This window comes from Lynx rufus, unplaced genomic scaffold, assembly GCF_022079265.1.
Source record: "Lynx rufus isolate CCGP_SWC_20201006 ecotype Redwood Valley unplaced genomic scaffold, mLynRuf1.p SCAF_13, whole genome shotgun sequence".
NCBI lineage: Eukaryota > Metazoa > Chordata > Mammalia > Carnivora > Felidae > Lynx > Lynx rufus.
Genome location: NW_025814827.1, coordinates 3,823,649 through 3,844,017, shown reverse-complemented (window position 1 = coordinate 3,844,017; position 20,369 = coordinate 3,823,649). Strand labels below are relative to the sequence as shown.

At 41.3% G+C, this 20,369-nt stretch overlaps 2 protein-coding genes across 3 annotated transcripts in view; one reads left to right on the top strand and one right to left on the bottom strand.

The window, feature by feature from the left end:
* Positions 1-15,662, top strand: part of REC114 (REC114 meiotic recombination protein) — a 108,371-nt gene extending 92,709 nt beyond the window's left edge. For both annotated transcript variants that reach the window (XM_047074835.1, XM_047074834.1), the window contains 3 exons: positions 6,988-7,200; positions 12,662-12,751; positions 15,498-15,662. In XM_047074835.1, the coding sequence (XP_046930791.1) occupies positions 6,988-7,200; positions 12,662-12,751; positions 15,498-15,662 (468 nt within the window). The remainder of the gene's footprint in view (positions 1-6,987; positions 7,201-12,661; positions 12,752-15,497) is intronic.
* Positions 15,663-15,760: 98 nt separating this feature from the next.
* NPTN (neuroplastin) overlaps positions 15,761-20,369 on the bottom strand; it is a gene marked incomplete at its 5' end in the record, with an annotated part of 36,255 nt that continues 31,646 nt past the window's right edge. The window contains 3 exons of the mRNA XM_047075670.1: positions 15,761-16,787; positions 17,338-17,412; positions 18,241-18,262. Coding sequence (XP_046931626.1) covers positions 17,352-17,412; positions 18,241-18,262 — 83 coding nt within the window. The remainder of the gene's footprint in view (positions 16,788-17,337; positions 17,413-18,240; positions 18,263-20,369) is intronic.

Genomic DNA, 20,369 nt, shown 5'->3' with positions numbered 1-20,369 from the left:
CACAAATGAGTGTTTTAATATTGTAGTAAACTACTTCAGTATAATTGGTCTCCTTTATAATCCAATGTATTTTATGTGATTAAAAACATTGTTTTGACTGGGGGCGAGGGGGGGGGCTGGGGTGGGGAGAGCTGGGTGGCTCAGTCAGTTGAGTGTCTGACTCTTGGTTTCGGCTCAGGTCTTGATCTCACACTTTGTGGGTTCAAGCCCTACACTGGGCTGCAATGACAGGCTCTGCTCTCTCAAAATAAATAAATAAACTTTATCAAAACACACACATACACATTGTTTTGAGAAGCAATTCACTGGCTTCACCAGATTGCCAAAGGGGTCTGGAGCACATACTCAAGAGCCCCTCTTTTCATTTATGTTTGAGGGCACAGAATTCAACTTATGCCAATAGTCAAGGTTGTAACTGGCTGTCAGAGAACTGGGCCACCGACTTATCTTCTGACTCCCAGCCTGGGACTGTCATGCCAGAACAACATGAGTTTGAACTCGCAGGTTTGAACTTGTGGATTTTTTTTTTTTTCTGATAAATACCGTACGGCACTATAAGTGTATTTTCCTTATGATTTTCTTAACAGTTTCTTTTCTCTAGCTTACTTCATTCTAAGAATACAGTATATACACATGTAACATATAAAATGTGTTAATTGACTGTTTATGTTATCAGTAAGCTTCCTGTTAATAGTAGGCTATTAGTAGCTAAGTTCTGGGGGAGTCACAAGTTCTACTCGAAATTTCAGCACTCCTCACTCCCACATTGCAAGAGTCAACTGTATATGTCTTTCTAAAAGTTACACCGTGCCATATGTCTGATATGTAAGTTCTAATTTTTTCCTGATATATACTATTACAATTTTTAACTATAAAGAGTAAAATAAAAACCAACCATAATTTGACCACTGAAAAATAATCATTATTAACATTTTAAAGTTGCTATGTGGCAGGTATATTATGTCAAGATAGCATTCAGATGCACATGACAGAAAAATCCAGACATAGTGGCCCCCAAAATTAGGGGTGTATTTTTTTTTCACTAAATAACAGAAATAGGGAGGTGGTAGCTTTGGCTCAGCAGTTTCACAGTGCCAAGGTCAACATCTTAGCAATTCCTTGGCCTCTCCCTCACATTTGCAAAATGGTTGCTATAGCTCTATTGAATGTCTATTGAAGGAAAACCAGCTTCATCTGTCCCTTTCATAAGGAAAGCATAAACTTTCTATGAGGCTTCCACCTTGCACAACCCCTAGAATATGTCTACTTATGTCTCATGGACCAGACAATGTAATGTGGCCAATTCCAACCTGCTAATATTAGCAAAATGAGTGCTTGGCTTTTCCAGCCTCTTGTATGTATCAGCTCATGGCAATGAACCCTGTGTCTGCTGTATAGATAATTTATAAACTTGGAATTGTAGTATACAGAGTACTTTGTATCCTGCCCTCTTGTCATGTAACATTATGTCAGGAATATTATACCAAGTCATTTCTTAGTCTTTGAAAATGTGATTGTTTGCGGCTACCTAGCATTTTATTGTTTGGATGCGACATAATTCAGTTAACTAATCCCCACGTTTCCACTATTATAAAAATGTTTTGATTTTCATAAGGATTTATTTGCAGGGCTCTTGAGACAGAAGCCTAGAATATATATTTATCTTGTACATTTGCCCTCTCTGTAGGTTGTTTCTGTTTCTACAGAACTAGTGGTATGTGAGAATGCTCATTTATCCAAATTCTAATAGGGCGTATCATTTAAATTTTGGTGCAGTTCATGATCTCATGGTTCATGAGATCAAGCCCTATGTCAGACTCCATGCTGAGAGCGTGGAGCCTGCTTGGGATTCTCTCTCCTTCTCTCTCTGCTCTTCCCTACTCACTCCACACCCGCCCACTCACACACTCTCTCTCCCCAAAGTAAATAACTATTGGGGCGTCTGGGTGGCTCGGTTAAACGTCTGACTCTTGATTTTGGCTCACGTCATGATTTCACAGTTCTTGAGTCCAAGCCCCACATCAGGCTCTGTGCTGACAGCATGGAGCCCGCTTGAGATTCTCTGTCTCCCTCTCTCTCTGCCCCTCCCCTGCTCATGCACACTTCTGCTTTCTCTAAAATAAGTAAACATTAAAAATATTAAAAATAACTTTTTAAAAAGCTAGCTTCCAATCTGATTGGCAAAAATGAACATCTTCCTTTAATTTGCATTTCTTTGATAACAAATGAGAATGAACATTTTTTGTGTCTTTGTTAGCCATCTATATTTCTTCTTTGAATCACTTACTGGCTAGTTTTGACTTACTTTCCTCTTCAAAGTATTTAGACAGAATATGTATAGAGATTACATGTTATATACATGTATAGATTACATGCTATGTAGAAATATGTTTATGTAATTTGTGTAGTTATATGTATTTGTATATATGCCATATATGTAGTTTTTAGAAATATTGCTACATAGTTGTGCCTACTGTTACTGGGAATGATATTCTTTACCCCAAAGTTATTTCTAGCTGCTTATTATTAGATTTTTTCTGAATTGAAATTTAGCTTCCTTACTAAACTTTTATTAACTGATAATTTGTTAATTGTTTTAATTTCTAGGAAAGTGATTTTATAATCTACAATGACAATTACAGTTATTTCCAATAGTTTATATTTATTACTTTTCTCACCTTACTGAATTATCTAGACCCTTCAGAACATTAATTTTATGGTTATAGCGTCATCTTTGACATCTTCCTGACCTGAATGGGAAGAAGTGTTTAGATGTTAAGAACATTTCTAGCTGTTGACTGGATGGATATTCTTTACCATTTAAGGGAAATATTCTTTCAGTTATAGTTTATCTATCAATACTTTTCTCAGGATTACATGTTAAATTTTATCAAAAGCTTTTTGACACCTTACCAAGATCTTGTCTTTCTTTTTCCTTTCTATGATGTATTGATTTGATATATTAATATTGAACCAACAGATTCTTATTTTTGCCCTACCTGGAAAAGGATATCTTTGGTGTTCCTTGCCTTGGATAACTTCTAATTAACCAAGTATTATGTAACAAACACCAGTGTTTAAGTTGATAAATGGAAGAAGTATTTTGAAATAAAATTTTTATTCTGTTATCAGCAATTTAGTATAGCTTAAATTCTGTGGATAATAAAAGTTACTTCTTTTCCCTCTGGCTGAAGTAAGTAGATTATATAAGTTCTGCCTACTTGTAAGTTGGGCTTCCTTTTTTTTTGTTAGTAATTCTGATCAAAATGGTCCAGGCCAACCGGCAAAGGGTCAACATGTAATTACCTACCTAAAGGGACTTTGGTTTAAAGGAATAAACATAAACCACTCTCCTCTTTGCCCCCAGTAACTCACTGAAGAATGTTCTCATGATTTTGTCTAGCCTAGGCTTTGAGTAATGCCTCTTGGTTTCAGAGTAAAGGATCAAAGAAAAGTGTTGAAGCCCCTTCTCTCATTAAGTCCTTTTTCTGTACTCTCCTCTCCCTCCTTTTCTATGGTGGAGGAATTCTCTACCAGTGGTGGAGAAAACTGCTTTGGTGGGAGACTATATGGATCTGAGCATTGAATCTAAAACCAGCAGGAAAACCCGGCAAGCTGGTGAGGACTTGTATCTCTGTGGTTCTCCTCCCACGTGGTGTTAACCAGGTGCCTGTCTTCCACGTATGCTGGCACCATATAATATCAGCTGTAGAGCCTGAGGCTTAAGAATCTCCAAAAGGAGATGCTGTTCATGCCCAAGAGTCAGAATTTACTGGGCCAGTGCCTTCCAGAAGCTGGAGCCTGACTTTCATATGAGTACATGAAGAGAAGTGTCAAAAGAGGCGCAAGCCCTTATCCTTAACTTTTGTTTCCTCAAGGCGTCTGTGTGAAGGGAATTTTCTGTTTGTTGTAATAACTTGAAATTAAGTGTTCTAAAATAGGAGAGAACAATCTAACATTGCGCCATCACCTAAAATACAGTAATTTTGAGTTAATCTCCTTAGACGATAGACTATATTTAGGCCAGTTCATGGCTGTTGATACATACTTGAAAACTTTTCATTTCACCACAAGAAGCCCTTTCTCACTTAATTATGGCATAAGAATAAATCTGATTAAGATTTTCAACCTAGGAGTCCTTTTTGTTAACCCAGTGACAGTTTTCCATTGTGCCCCACGGCACTGAGGATGTGGGATGGTGATGTAACTCACTGTCACATTTTTCTTGATGTACCTTAGTTTTATCTTGGGTCCACATGCATTGAGGTGATATTTCTGGCTTCAGATGATAAAGCTCAAATTGTACCTGAGAATTTTACAGAAGCAAACACGGAGCCAGGCTTCAGTTAGGCTATTGAACATATAGCCTACCCTGTCATTCTGGGAACTACATTCTAAAGAAACCCTAACTGTCCAGACTCCTTCTTATGCGCATTCACATACAGACACCTCTAGGCTTACATGATTGGTCTGAGATTTTTGCCCTGACAATACACTTAATACTCATCTGTTTCTGTATACAGCTTTTCATCCAGCTAAGAGGTACAATTTTTAATGTGATTACTTTTCAAAAGGTTAATTACAAAATCAGCATGGAAATATCTAATATAAAGGTATTTCATATAAAAAAGGTATTTCTTTTTTAATTACTTTTTTAAAAATTTGTTTAATGTTTATTTTTGAGAGAGAGAGCACAAGCAGAGGAGGGGGCAGAGAAAGAGGGAGACACAGAATCCAAAGCAGGCTCCAGGCTCTGAGCTGTCAGCACAGAGCCCGATGTGGGGCTTGAACCCATGAACCGTCAGGTCATGACCTGAGCTGAAGTCAGATACTCAACCAACTGAGCCACCGAGGCGCCCCTAAAAAAGGTATTTCATATAGATGTCTTCATATAGAGTTTAAAGTAGTGTAAGTAAATTGGAAACAGCTAATTAATTGTAAACAGGAAATCAGGTCAGTTTTATAAAAAACGATGCATAGAGTTACCAAAAATGGAATGTATAGTTCTCTTATCAGTTCTTTTCCCTTCCTCAGGGAAAAATCAGCTTTCAGTTACTCTTGAGAGTCTGGGGATTTATTCATCCAAGAGCAAAATGGCTAAGGAAATGAATAGGCAATACAGAAGAGATACAAATGACCAATATGCAGGAGAAAAATATTCAACCTTATTTGTAATCAAAAAATGAAATTCTGCAATAAAAATCTATGTTACCCTAGTAGATTTAAAAACATTTAAAAGAGGGGCTCCTGGGATGGCTCAGTTGGTTAAGTGTCCGACTTCAGCTCAGGTCATGATCTCCTGGTTCATGAGTTTGAGCCCCACATTGGGCTCTGTGCTGTCAGGGGGAGCCTGCTTTGGAACCTCTGTCTCCCCCTCTCTCTGCCCCTGCTCCATGCATGTGTGCACATTTGCCTGTGCTCTCTCTCAAAAATAAACTTAAAAAAAATTTTTTTTAATTTAAAAGAATAAGAATCTCCAGTGTTGGAGAGACTCTCAGTGGGAGTAAATTGATACTATCCCGCCCACGGCAGTTTGGCACTACCAAAATACCCAAGACCTTTTGACCAGGCAAATCTGCTTTTAGGCATTTATGCACAGATGTATGTATAAGAATGGCTACCAAAGCTTTGTGGCTTACAATAGGAAAAAGGCTATAGATAAATGTTAGTAGGGGCCAGTTAAATAAAGGAATACTCTTCAGCCATTGAGAGCAATGAACTATACTTCTATTTTATACTTATTAAATAAAAAAATCAGGTTACTAAACAGTAGTATAGTCTACCATATATATAATATATTAATATTTTGTACATTATATATATTCATTGTTGTAGGGGATGATAATGGATTATTTTATACTTAGGAAAAAGATGAAACGAATTAAAAGATAAGATCACCCAACAGTGGCAGTAAGGAGGGGGGCAGGGTCTGTTCTTCTAAACATGACACCTTACCATCCATCACTTAGCCATGCTCAGAGTTTTCTCTAACTTAAATATGTGGCTTTGCCTAATGGCTTTATCTAAAAATGTAAATAGTGCAAACTGGAACTAGGCAAACCAAGGAATTTTTACCTGTGGGAACTTACAGGATTTTGTGAACTCTAGCTAGAAACATTTTCCTGTTAGCAGAGTGATTTATGTGTTTAATAAATGTCACTGTGCTGAGTTAGCATCTGGATTTCTTTACAGAAGAAACTGAACAAAGGCACACGATATATACCATCTGTTTGGTATATATTGACTGCTCTAAACTAGATGGAATATTAGACTAGAAAAACAGGAAACTATTGCTACTAAAATACTGAATTTATCATTGTTACTGTTACAGTTTAGTTCTAGTTTTAAACTTACAAGCCAGTAAGTTTGATGTAGTTGCCAAATTTTTTACAATTCTAACTGTATCTCTCCCACATTTGCTGATTTGCCAAGGGATGGAACTCATACAGTAAATTAAAGGCAAAAGGCAATTTGTGTGGTAGTCTGGCTTCTTTAAGAATAAAGGGCACTACAGATTGCTAATAGGAGCTTCGTTAGCCCTTAGCATCTGCCTGTCCCCTGTTCCCCAGTCTCGTTTGTCAACTTCGCTGGTTTGTTTAGAGTACCATGTACCCAGTTTGCTCTTTTATATACTTAGGTTTAGAAAAATTTTGTTGAGCTAGCACTGATTTTTCACCTAAGGAATTAGAAGCTATGAAATCTTTATTCCAGAGTAAGACAAAACACTGGTATTTTACTGTAGTCAGTAGTGACTTTCCTGGTCTGTATGATACGGGCTTTTCCATTTTTGCTGATGTCAATTCCCTGAAGGAAACAAATTTAGTATGAGCAGCTCCCCAAAGGGGGAAGAAAAGAAATTACTGCCTTTTCTCTATCCACATTAACAATCTAGAGTTACCGCTCCCCGCAAAGGGAAGCACTCCCTAGAGGTGCCCACAGTAAATAAAAGTGAGGGCTTCTAGGGGGAACTTTGCATCTGTCCAACAGAACAAGAGCCGCATGTTCCGGGTGCAGTTTAGTGGAGGGTCCAAGGAGCAGGCGCTGGAAAGCTGCTGCAGCTGCGTGCAGAAGCTGGCCCAGTATGTGACCGTCCAGGAGCCTGACAGAGTCAGCCAGGAACTCAGGCCAAGTGCTGGCCTGCTGGGGGCAGGTGAAAGCCAAGGGAAGGATTGTGCACAGCACATCCCACCACAGCACCGGGTAAGTAGGCCAGTGTGTTGGCTGCATGAGAAACCTGACAAAGTATTGCTTTATGGGGACGAAATCACAGTGGAATGTGTTGAATCTATCCGGTTTGTAGGTTAAAAGATACCTAATGTTGAGTGACATATTAAAAAAAAAATTTTTTTTAATGTTTATTCATTTTTGAGAGAGACAGAGCACAAGTGGGTACAGGGCAGAGAGAGAGGGAGACACAGAATCTGAAACAGGCTCCAGGCTCTGAGCTGTCAGCACAGAGCCTGACGCGGGGCTCGAACTCCTGAACCGGGAGATCACGACCTGAGCCAAGGTCGGACGCTCAACCGACTGAGCCACCCAGGCACCCCGAGTGATGTATTTTTAAAAATATTTTTAAGTTTGTTTGAGAGAGAGGGCGCACACGAGCAGCAGAGAGAAGATCGCAAGCAGGCCTCACGCCATCAGTGAGCCCAATGTGGGGCTCAAACTCCCAAACCATGAGATCATGACCTGAGTCGAAATCAAGAGTTGGACACCTGACTGAGCCACCCAGGCACCCCCATAATGTTGACTGACTTGTTTAGATTGAAGATTGATCCTCATTGTAGCTACCTATAATCCTAGACATCAGATTAGCCAGGTGTCCCGGCTGCATTCTGGGTGTCGTCATAGACAGTGGTTCTCAAAGTATGGTCTGTGGACCCTTTCCTGAGACCTTTCTCAAGGGGTCCATAAAGTCACCATTATTTTTATAATACTGAGACGTTATTTGCCCTTTTCACTTTGTCAGTATTTGCATTAATCTGACAAAAGAATTGTGAGCAAAGCTGCTGTCACCTTGGTACCCACCAAGGTAGTGGCCTCAAACTGTGCAGGTGGTGATGAGTCTTCACCAATCACTCGCAGTAAGAACACAGGCAGAGCTGCTGTGCCCTGGGAGGCACGGTGGCTGTTTGGAAGGGAAGTGCCTGAGGGCCTGTGCTGGGCGCTGAACCGGCCTTCTTCACGGAACACCGTTAGTACTTGAAAGAACAAGATAAACTAGGGTTATTCATACTTGGGCATTCAGTGGACACTTTCTCAAATGAAGGGAGCCTATCATTTCAGGAAAACAACTAATAGTATTTATCGACAATGATGAAGTAAGCTTTTCAAGGAAAAATTGGACTCTTGGAAAACGTGTATGTATCTGCCACTTGACCTCCACAGCTCCCTAACCCAGAAGACTATTCTGATAGTGCTTTTAACGAACATGAGTGTTTTTCTTTGGATATAATTACGTGACAAGATGTTTCAACATTTTGGAAGATCTGTATAGTCCAGCCAGTCAGTATTTTCCAAATGACCAATCCAATGATGCTACAAAATCATGCACGGATAAAAGATCCATTCAAAGTGCAAAACAGACCAGTGGTTTTAATATAACAGAGTATAACAAGTTAATTGCTATGATTTCAGATTCCATGTATACAGCTAACTTTTAAAAACCAGTCAATTGTTGAGTTTTGGTGTTCTATCAAAGAATATCTATCCACAATTATCCGAAAAGGCTACTGTAAGATACTTCTGCCTTTTCCATCTATGTATCTATGTGAAGCCAGACTTTCTTCATGTACCTCATCCAAAGCAACAGACCGAATGCAGTAGATAGGAGAGTCAAGCCGTCTTCCATTAAGCTAGACATTCCAGAAATTTGCAAAATCATGACATCTTTATTTTAGGAAATAGAGTTACTTTTCATAAACATTTTGAATAACATATATTGGGTTCACTTTTAAATGAATATTTTTAATTTTTGCTTTCACTTTTAACATGTAAATATTAGATATAGCCTAAAAAGCCGCTGTCCGAGGGCCTCAATAGTTTGTCAGATCATAGAAGGAGCTTGTGATCCTAAGTTTGAGAAGCACTGTTACAGAATTTCTCCAGGAAGTACATATTCTCATGCTTCTTTGGCCTAATCCCAAATGCTGTTAGCATAGGCATTTGCCTCTGCTTTTGAGATGAAATTCTAGTTTCAAGTTGGGTTTTTTATTTTCTACTTTGAGAAATGATTTTCCAAACCTGGCTTTCTAGCCTTTCATCCTATAAGGGCCCTTAAACTCAATGGAGCAAGACCATTCATTGTTGCTGTTTTATCACCAAGTTTCTTGTGGTTCATAATTTATCTAGGGGGAACATAAATTTACATTATTTATCATAAGGTCTTTTTCTTTCAACAAGTGCTGTATGATTTCCTCTTGAATGTGTTCAGTTTGCCAAATAAGATTTCTAGAATTCTTTCCCTCCATTTGTTTGTCTGATCTTTGTGAAGATTTCTTCATGCTAAAGCTCCATTTCTTACAAACCCTGGATCTGGTTTCATTTTGCCACATCAGCTCCTGCTATATTAAGAATCCCTTCCCTGCAAATGGGATGGAGTGGTTTATTACAAGGTACTCTATTAGTTTATGATCCTTTGCCCCCTAAGTAGAATGTCTTCTTTTGTAGGTTTCATCGATCGTTATTAGATTCAGATTACGGTACCCAGTGCGTGGAGTGGGACAGGAACCGAATAGGGTGCTAGAATTTGGGAAGTACGTCTGGAATGCCTTATAAAGGCAATGAAGACACGCCAGGCTGGAGCCTAACCAGGCTACACACTTATCTAAATATAAGAAGATAAATTGAGGCTGTAGCATGTAGGAGCAGATGCAGACTGAGGGTTCTGAGCTACAGCAACAAATGGAAGTTCTAGCTCTGATTTCAAAGGCTGGCCCCCAATACCCAGGTAGAAATATCCCCAGAGTGGCTAGAAATTTTTCACATCTTTCCTCGATGCTGTATTCAGGGACTTTGACGATCTGCAGTTGGGGGTTATGCAATGCTGTGCAAAGACCACAGGCTTCAGAATCAAAATGGATCTAGGTTTGAATCCTGGCCCTGCTAGTGGCCGCGTGATTTCGTGAGCCCCTGAACCTCATCTGTAACATGGCAAGACGGAAATGCTGTATATACAGACATAGTACAATGCCTGGCAAACATCTAAATAACATTATTCATTATTACTATTATTGCCAGTACCGTTACCCTCCCAGATCTGTGTTCCCTTGCAAGTGAACACGTTAGCGCGCTGGTCAGTAAGCAAGGGTCAGAACTCCAAAGGCAAGGGGACCGTAAGATGGAACGTCTACAGCTGCAGAGCAGAAGACAAGGTAAAGCCACTAGGTTAATTTGCCAGAGTGTAGACATTGTGAAATACTGCCTAGAACATTCTAGTCTTCCTAATGGCAAAACATTCCCAGGTTTGTCGTAGTTGCTCCTGTGCAAATTTGGTATCACGTTCCCCTTCTCAGAATCCATCTTGAGAGTTGCAAGCTGTAGCCAAGTTCTAGTCCTCTTGCTGCCCTCCTGGACTCAGGTGTCATTTCCCCAATGCCTTATATATACCTTCTTATCTGAAATAGTTCTCTTCTTTGCAGGTAGAGATAATTTCCTGTCTTTTCATTTCACATTCTTCAGTCATTTCCCAGAACATTTGGTTTTTATTCTTCCTCAGCCTTGTAATTTTACCAACTGTGGCCTAACCAAGGCTTCTCAACCTGAGGGCTTCTAAGGCAGCCCAGCCCACCCCGAAGAAGGGGGAAAGGAAAGACAGGAAGGCGAATGGCAGTTCCCAGCTGAACTGTCCGTTGTTGATACAAGAAGTCCAAGAGAAGAAAGCAGCCAGGAGGCTCCAGTTACTGTGTGCACAGCACCTTCCTTGTCTGTGCACTTGGGTGGAGGACGGTCTGATCCCGGAGCCGCCTACTCACCTCAGGTGGTTCCATCACACTTGGCTACTCCCCAGCGTTTGTGCAACATGATGTTGGGTTGTTGTCTGCCCCGTGTTTGAAGAACATGTGTGACGTGAACTGGTACTCTAGGAAAGCATCAAAAGTCAGAGCTAGAAGAAATGCCAGGCACTGGAGTCTTTTATTTTTACAGATGAGGAAACTGAACAGAGAAAGGGGGTTTGCCTAAGGACTCCTGATTCACTAGAGTCCCTTATGTTTTTGCTCATTTTTAGTATTCCTGACTAGTTTTGTTCTTTCCTTCCTGTCTCCCTCCCGTTTTTGATGCTTCCAGATCTGCTTTTCTGTTAGTACCTAGTGTTAATACCTATTACTTTTCTGTTAATACCCACTACTAGCAATAGTCAGCTTCATGTAAGAGGAGACAAAATTTGGACACTCTGACTTCTGCCAGCCGTGACGTGATGCTGTTAGAGGCATCTTCTAGGGAGAGCCTGGTTTCTCTATGCCACCAGCTTGTATGTGGGACGGGCGCACCTGTGTGCAATAGCCCCAGGTATCCAAAACCTAGCCAGAGCTGCAGACACGTGGCTAGGAAGGAGGGGTGGTGGGGTTTCGGAAACTGTGCTCTTAAGTAGAGGCGGCCTTCAGAGGCCTTTTAGGCCTCCAGGCCACCTCCTACACTTTGCTTTTGCCTGCGCTCTATCCAAGAAAAACCCCTCACATTGTAGATTCTTTTGAAATAGATTCTGAAGCATTCCTACACTTCATGCTTAGTGTACCACCTACTATGGCTCACCCCCTCCACTGTAAGCTTGAAGTCTTATACCTGCCTTCATTCTAGCACCTCTTAGGTTGCATGCTAATCACTGTTCTACTTGTTAGGTTCTCACTTGGCTGTGGGTTCTTGAGGGCTGGACCACTACCTTGTTCTCCGTGGCCCCTTTCCGTGGTAGGCACTAACAATGTTGAATGAAGATATCTCGGTATTTTACTAACAGAAGAACTCATTCCCTTGGAATGTCTAAAATGAGATTTTTTTTTTAAGTTTTATTAAAAGCATATGGTTATCTTGAAATCATAGGGTTTATTTCTTCCCCTGCTTTGCTTTTCTGTCGTGACCATGTATTACTTGAGTTGTAACTCTCAGAAAGTAACAAATCAGGGGCGCCTAGTTGGTTGAGCTCAGTTGGTTGAGCGTCCCAATTCTTGGTTTCAGCTCAGGTCATGATCTTGGCAGTTTGTGAGTTCGAGCCCCACATCGGGCTCCGTGCTGTCAGCACGGAGCCTGCTTGGGATTTTTTCTCTCTGCCCCTCCCCCACGCGCTCTCTCCTGCTCTCTCAAAATAAATAAACTTTAAAAACAAAATCATTATCGGAATCTGGACAGTGTCCACTGCCCTCCAGCAGTCCTACAATGGTCCTGGGCTGGGCGTCTGAAGACAGGAGAACATGATGGGGTTGGACAGCCGGTGAGACACCGAGGAACACCAGGCGCAGGGCAGGAACCTCAGACAGAAACTCTGTCCATAACCCCCTCCTGTAGTAAATCAAGGGACAGCCCAGCTTAAACCAGGACAGAGTCCACTGACGATGACTTTATGCCTTTACTGACACTGGTATTTTCTTTTCACACAAGTACGTGTGTTGCCAGTCCTATGATGGCCAGTGGCATTTCTGATTACGTTCAGCTCGTCTCCTAATTGCAGTCGCACCAGAAGCCAGAGAAGCAGCAGCAGCATGGACCGGCCGGCACAGGGACTTCAGGAGGAAGGACCTCAGTGAGTTGGTTGGCTCAGGTAGGGCCTATTTCCCTGTTGTCTTCCTTGGTCACGAGAAACAGTGATCCTGAGGAATTTGTATCCTTCTGTTCACCCCTCTGTGGAATAGTGACGTGAAGTGCCAGCAGAGAGAGGACAGTAGAGACAGACGGGGCCGCTTCCGCCTACCTGTGCCGTCGGGTGCGGTGGCGCCACTGAAGAGCTGCCCTCCGAGGAGGGGGTGGGGGCGCTGTTAGCTTTTCAATGCGTGACGTAAAGAATTTAATTGCCACGCTCCCAGAGAGAAATAAAGGGAAGAATTTCCATTTAATTTCGAAAATGAGATTGAGAACTATCCTAAGACAGGTATCAATATGAATTTGGAGCCAGCTCAGTGATGGTCTCTGTAGCAGCAAATTCCCGGTGCTAAGAGCTGAGGATGTCCGGAAACCTGGGAGGATTCAGCCTTGTTCCCACAGACTTGCTTTCAGACATTCCCCTTCCCTTGCAGCTTGCTGTTACCAAAGCATCCCACAAAACCTATTCATTCAAATTCAGGGTTGCTTGATGCCCTGCTCTGCTGGGAGCTCCTGGAGGCCGGACTCCTCCTCACTGTGTTCCCTGCTGCGCTCGACAGCAGCTCTCCGGCCAACAGCTTGTGCTTTCCACACAGTTCTGCATGGAAATCAGTATTTAAGGATGAGTTTTCTTTTTAATGTATTTATTGAACTGTGCTAACAGTAGTATAAAACGGAAAATATGGGTGTTTCCTCCATCTGGCTTACCACTCAAAATAAATAGACAGTCCTACAATTAAAAACTTAAGACGATTAAATAAGAATTCACATCTATTTCTTTTAATAACTTAGCAACCACAACAAAAAAAATTAAAAGCCTCTTTGTCCAGCAGCAGGACAAACTCCACAGTGCCCCAGTTTGTAGCCTCATATTTGCATTGTGGTTAGAGGTTAATTGAATGAGTGGCTGAGGAAAACATGGAAACAAGGCAGGGTATGATATCGTTATTCAGGAAAGATCAGATGCTGCAGAAGGCGGACCGTAACCCAGCGTATTTACATAGTGGAGAACCACGTACGAGCCATGCACCAGGTGGGCGGCTCAGATAGGTTTCTCATTTGCTCTAACCTTCTGGACAAGTTGTTGCATGAACATAAGTGCATAAAACATTTTAGGAACCAATTTAATGTTGTATCTTATTACCTAGAATTCCATTTCAGCTACACAAACATACACATAAGGATGCTCTTCAGTGTTGTTCATAGTAACAAAACTGGCAACAACATAAATGTGCACTAGTAGGATACTAAGTGGTTTTAAGTGTGGTATAACCACAAATGGGATAATCTGTTGACGTGGAAAGATATTTGTAATACGTTAAGTTTTTTAAAAGGTTAAAAACAGCATGGATGGTTTAGTTTTTATAGAAACACAAACACACAAAATAGGTCTGGAAAGAGATACACTGACCTGCTAACAGTGGCTCTCACTGGAGAACAGGGCTCCATGTTACTTTCACATTCTTCTGAGAGGCTAGTTTGAATTTATTAAATTTCTATTACAGTTTCTAGAGAAATATCAATTGTGCACACCAAAACACACCAAACCATGCCATCCATAGAAAGGGCATAAAACCACCTACCTAGTAGATGGAGTGTGAAGAGTAAATATGGCGACTGAGTCAAAGCAGCAAACACAGATGTAAGACAGCAGGGCCGGAGCCCATCGTATCACAGTAGACTGTGGATCTGCTGTCACCGTATCTTCCAAATTGCCAAGCACAGTCAGACTTTCATTTGAACTCTGATATCTAAATCTGGGCAACTTACTCAGCTGGTTATTATTTTTTTTTTATTTTGAGAGAGACAACTGAGCGGGGGAGGGGAAGGGGCAGAGAGAGGGAGAGACAGAATTCCAAGCAGGTTCCACACTGTCAGCACAGAGCCTGACTCAGGTTTTAATCCCACAAACCGTGAGATCATGACCTGAGCTGAAATCAAGAGTTGGGACACTTAACTGACTGAGCCACCCAGGCGCCCCTCAGCTGGTTTAAAACACTGCAAGTTACCAAAGAAGTCATACAGGTGGCAAATAAGCATGTGAAAAAATGCTTGACATTATAGAACTTCCATTTATGACATTCTGGAAAAGGTAAAGCTACAGAGTAATGGAGAACAGATCAGCGGTTGCTTGCCAGGGGTTGACCTAAGAGTGTAGGCAGCATGAAGAAATTTTCGGCGGGAGGTGGAGAGGTATGGAAATGTCCGTGTCTTCTCTGTGGTGATAGTTACATGCCTCTCCCTGTCAAACTTCGTGGACAGGACTGGAAAGAGACATGAGTGAGCTAATTATCTCCTTTGGACAGTGAGTTTGTGACCTCTCTTTATTACATTCAGAACCCGCCTTCCACAAGGTGAACGGCTCACACCCATTCATCTGGGAGGTGAGAAAGATGAACTAAGCTAGTGCATTTCATTCACTGACAACTTTCTTACCCACAAAATGTTAACACAGTATTCTTCATTAAAGCAGGACCTTACCTTTGTAAATCATTTCATTAATTTGACATGCTTAAGGATACAAGTTTATCTCACTTCCTATATGTAGTTAGAGGCATTATATATAGGAACCCCGTAAAGGTAATAAACACTAATTTTTGGTGTTTCCCTGATATTTCCTAAAAGCAAAGTTTTTCTGTGTTCTGTTATTTCAAGCCATTGCTTTTGGCTATAATCACTAATAAACTACTCTTCTGGAATCCCCCTAGTCTCTCCTGGTGTCAGAGGAGCTGTCCCCGGTCTATGAACAATCTGCGTGGGACACGGAAGACTTACGCCCCTTTCTACGCTTGTGCCTCATGGATCAGAATTTCCCCGCATTTGTGGAAGAGGTGGAAAAGGAACTTAAAAAGCTGACAGGGTTGAGAAATTAACACTCCACGTACATATAGCACTAAGGAACTTGAAAAAGTTCACTGAAAAAGTGCTTCCTCCTAAGATTAGATACAAGAATAAAGAGTATTATTCCAAGCACCTTTTATCAATGTTTTATTTTTAAAAACAGTGAATCCACTTTTTTATACATCATTGCACTTCAACACTTACACAGAACACAAGTACATGCATCTACGGTTACACACCGCATGAGAACCCTGCCGGGTGAGAAAATCTACACTCAACTGTTTTAAATCAATGTGAAAAATACAGTGTCAACCCCAGAGGATAACTAGTTGCATAGAATACCATGCTATAACATTTCAAGGTCATTGAAAACAAAAGGTAAATTATAAAAGTTTGCCTTAATTGAATGTACAATAAGGTTCAACACATCAGTGCAAAAGGATTTAAGAATTTACATGATTTAACAGAAGAAAAAATAATCACTTAAAAAGCAATCATACATATATACTGCAATTCAATATATCCATTCAGTGGAGTGTTCCAGCTTTTTATCAAAGTCATAGGTTAAGCCCTTAAAATTATAGATTTCAGTTTATATTACTCATCTTTATGTACCAGAACTGCACAATCTCCTCATCTGACAACATACAGTAAGGAATGAATATCAGCAGCTAAAAAATGAAACAAGCATTTATTTTATTTTGGATTTCTCCCACCCCCAAAAATATAAATATATATATATATATATTTATATACTGTATATATCTGTAGGTTTTGCTGTACTTTACAAAAATGTTATCACTAGATGGCAGCAGTGCATTTTAGAGCTTTGCCAATTTAACAGCTGCATTAAGTAAAAAATGGCGCATGCATGATCCGATCCTCAGAGGACCTTTTCACTTCTACTTAAATATTTTAACAAAGGGGGGAAAAAAAGCAACATTCACAGCACATCAAGCCCCAAATAGTTTACACCTTCTACACTGAAGCATTGTTTAAAATGTACCTGACTAGATCACCCTTACAGGAAAGGCTAAATAAGGCATGCTTTAGACAGTCATTTGTGGTGCTGCTCACTTAAAAGGGGAGAGAACCAAAGAGGTCCAAGCAGAAAATTTAGCAGATCATGTTGCCACCAGTTTCAGGAACCTAAAGATCTGTGAAGAAAAAGTATTTGGAAATTAAAAAGGAATATGCACTGTCCCTGAAGACTACACCAAATCCTACATACAACAAAGCTTTGGTTCAGACAGCATGCGCAGGGATGTGGTGTGAAACTCTGGTCTCCATGTGCCAGCATGGAAGGCACTCTGGCCCAGCTATGCCCGGCCACCATTCTTGCCTTGCCCTCACAAGCAAAGTGGAATTAACTGGCCTCTGGGAATAATCCACCCAAGGTGACAATTTTTACCTCTTTTTTAAAAAAACAGTTAAATAGTGGTGCAAAGGATGCATTTTGAAACACCATACGTATGCTGAAACGGCACTTATATAAATATGTGGAACAACACAGCTGAAAATGTTCCTTTCCGGCTGCTGCACTGGACGGAGGGCAAACAGAACTTGTTCCATCATATCAACAGCTCTGAAATGAACTAGAAGATCCTACAACATGCTACCAACTACCAAAGAATGTGCAACAAGGTCAACAGAGGCAACGTTCGTTTGCATATAATTTTTAAAATTTCTAAGGAAGGCCATACTTACATTATAAGCAGTATTTAATTTGTGTTTCTCTGGCGCAAGTTTTTATCTTTGTGATTGTTGGTAGAGTTGGTTTTCCTTTGGAGGAAAAATTGCATTATAAGAGTTAAAGTCAGTGGCAACTCTTGAAATTCTAACACATGGAAATACAGGGATTCTTTCACTTACTACCATCCCTGGTATAGTAAGAAATTTTACTGCACAACATTAGTCAATAAAAATATTCTTTGTGTAAAGTGCATACACACACACCTTCAGTTAATCCTTTTGACTCCCAAGGCAGACAATATACAGGTAACTTTCCATCCGATTTACAAACTATAATCTAATTACTCTAACGGTGTATGGACAGTGGTTTCTTCTCTACTGAACACCAGTCTCTTCTCGAATGATAAAAGATAATCACACACAGGCGGGCAGTGGTGTGCCCTCTGGCACTTGGCCAATTTGGGCCTCTCACACCTTAGTCCCCAACTCTAGGAGACTCCGCTTCTCCTGGACCGACTGAAAATTTGCAGTACCATCTGTCTTGGCTACACGCAATTGTTAATGAAGCCAGACAGCTTCTCCATGCTACAGTCCAGCTTGAAATTAACGTTCACAAAACTGGCAGTCTCCGATACACTTGTTATTTCCTCCACACTATCAATTCAAGTATGTAGGACGTGCAAAATTTTAAACGGTTTTTTGCATGGCGTTCCACCTTGTGTTGTTACGGAAAACAAAACTGCACAGCCTGTCCTGGGAATCAAATGGCTGTCAGCTCCATGTCTGTGTAGCTACGGAGTCTACACTACAACACTCATTTCCACCCGCTGGCTCCCCACCACCTTAGCTACTCACTCCATTCAATTAAACTGCAAATACAAAATAAACTACTGAATCAATGTCCAACAAAGTACTCACATTGGCCCAGCTGGTTCATCGTCTGTAAGGTATTCCGTTTTTTAATAATCCATTGAGAGACAGGAGGAGAAAGGAGAAAATCGTGAGACTCTACGTTAAGAATTAACAGAAGAGCAAACGGCAAGTGGCAAACATGGCTATTCATAGCATTTATTCAAGGCCATTCCATCTGGAGGTGCAAAACACTCATGGAGTTATTACTTCTAGATTCGAGTTTTTAATGGTGGGTATGTTGTTTCAATGGTTTTAGTTGACACTGGGAATGCTTGTCATGAAAAACTGCAACTGTAGCGGACAGACAGGCTGCGATATTATACTCATCTTGTCCCCAAGTTCCAGTGGTTCACTCTTAGAGAAATGAGAACACAAACCAACATTTCAGTTGTAAAATCCTGCTGTTTGTTTTCTTGTGGTGAATGCATGGCTCAATCCTGCAGTGTGGACAGATGTGTGTGTTCTATACATTTAGCCACACATCCTCACTTCCCCAAAAGACAGTGTTCTTGCTGTTTTGTAATCTTTAGGAGAGTCTTTAGTCTGGCGAATGAGATTGAGGGAGAGGAAGCCACAACAGTTCAACCTAATACTGGGTCAGCCCAGCTGGGCTATGCCAGCACAAGTGCATACATAACCAGAAGACGTTCTGTGACACATCAGGGAGAGCTGAATAGTGGTGACATCCCTCTAGAAAAGACTTCAGACTTCTGACAGAAAAGACAGGCTCAACTCGAGCCCTGGCCAAAACCAGAACCCGAATCCAGATGAGCCATGAGATAGTTTTTGTTTTGTTTTGTTTTTTTTAAACCAAAAAGCTTACATCATCTGAGTTTAGAAGCCTTCTTAAATTGGTATTTCATTATTCTGATTTATAAGTTTTTCTTTCCTGTTTCAACTAAGGGCAACTTGGTCCCCTTTAAGCAGGGATATATGTACATGGGGAGGGAACAAGCAAGTGCTCTTAGTTTTTCTGTTTTATACCAGTCAGGTAGACTAAATGATTCTGAACAGTTTGGTTTAGCTGAAGGCTTCTAGAAAAACTCTCAGCAGGATTCCACAAGGGGGCTTGGTGCACATGAAGCAGTTATGGAGATTACAGTCTCAGTGTAGGCATCTGCAGGCGCACACGTCAGGAGTAATGTCTGTCACAGGGAGACATTGCTCCACCTGGTCCTTCGAGGCAACGGAGAGGCAAAGCCACCGCCAGCACACACAGTGACTGGAGCAAAAAAAGATTAAAAAAAAAAAAAAAAACAAACGAACGAACTAACCACAAACCAATGACTTCTCAGCCAAACAACAGGCTGGCGACACACCAGTGTCCAACAGGATTCTACTACTAACAGTACACTATTGAACAGGTACAAAGAACAAACTAAGAGTCGAGGACACCCGAGACATCAGTGTGCTGTGTATGCAGTGAAGATATACGAAGACATATCAGGACTGAGACACACGAGCCCGGCCTAAATCTACCCTCACCACAACACCCGACTGCTCTCAGCATCCAGGCCAAGCCAGCTCAGCTACATGCTAGGAACTAAGCACTTCAGGGACTTAAAGGAAAAGACACAGGAGCAAACTTAGGATAGTTTTAGTGCTCTGGCTGTGTACCGGAAAACACAAAATTCTAAAGATAACTGACAAGACCACCACCAACCTACTCCCAATGTGGAAAGAAAAAGCAGGGGAGGGGGGGCATCGCGATAGCCAAGCTACTCTTCTCAAAGCATGACGCTGTCGGCACCGACCCGAGCACTTTACACGCAAGCTTTTCTTTTGGTGGGGGGTTACGCCCTGCTGTCCGCCCAGTGGGGTCGTCTTCCAGCCTGACAAGCCGGTAACGTGCAAAGGGCCGCACGTTGGGGTTTTAGCAACAGCGGCTCCGGTGCAGCTGCCATGCCTGCAAGTGGGAGCGGGTGCTGTTCACGCTAGTGTCTAAGCCTCACTTCATCTCTCTCCCCACATCCACCTGCACATTTACAAGGAATCGAGAAAAGAGCCTCGTGTCTCCTATTGTCCTGGACTGAGCCACTATCCGCAGCACCACTCTCCCTTTACAGGTCAGACAATAAACAACCTGACCCTAACAGGGAAACCAGGAGAGAGGGAAAGAACAGAACTACAGAAAA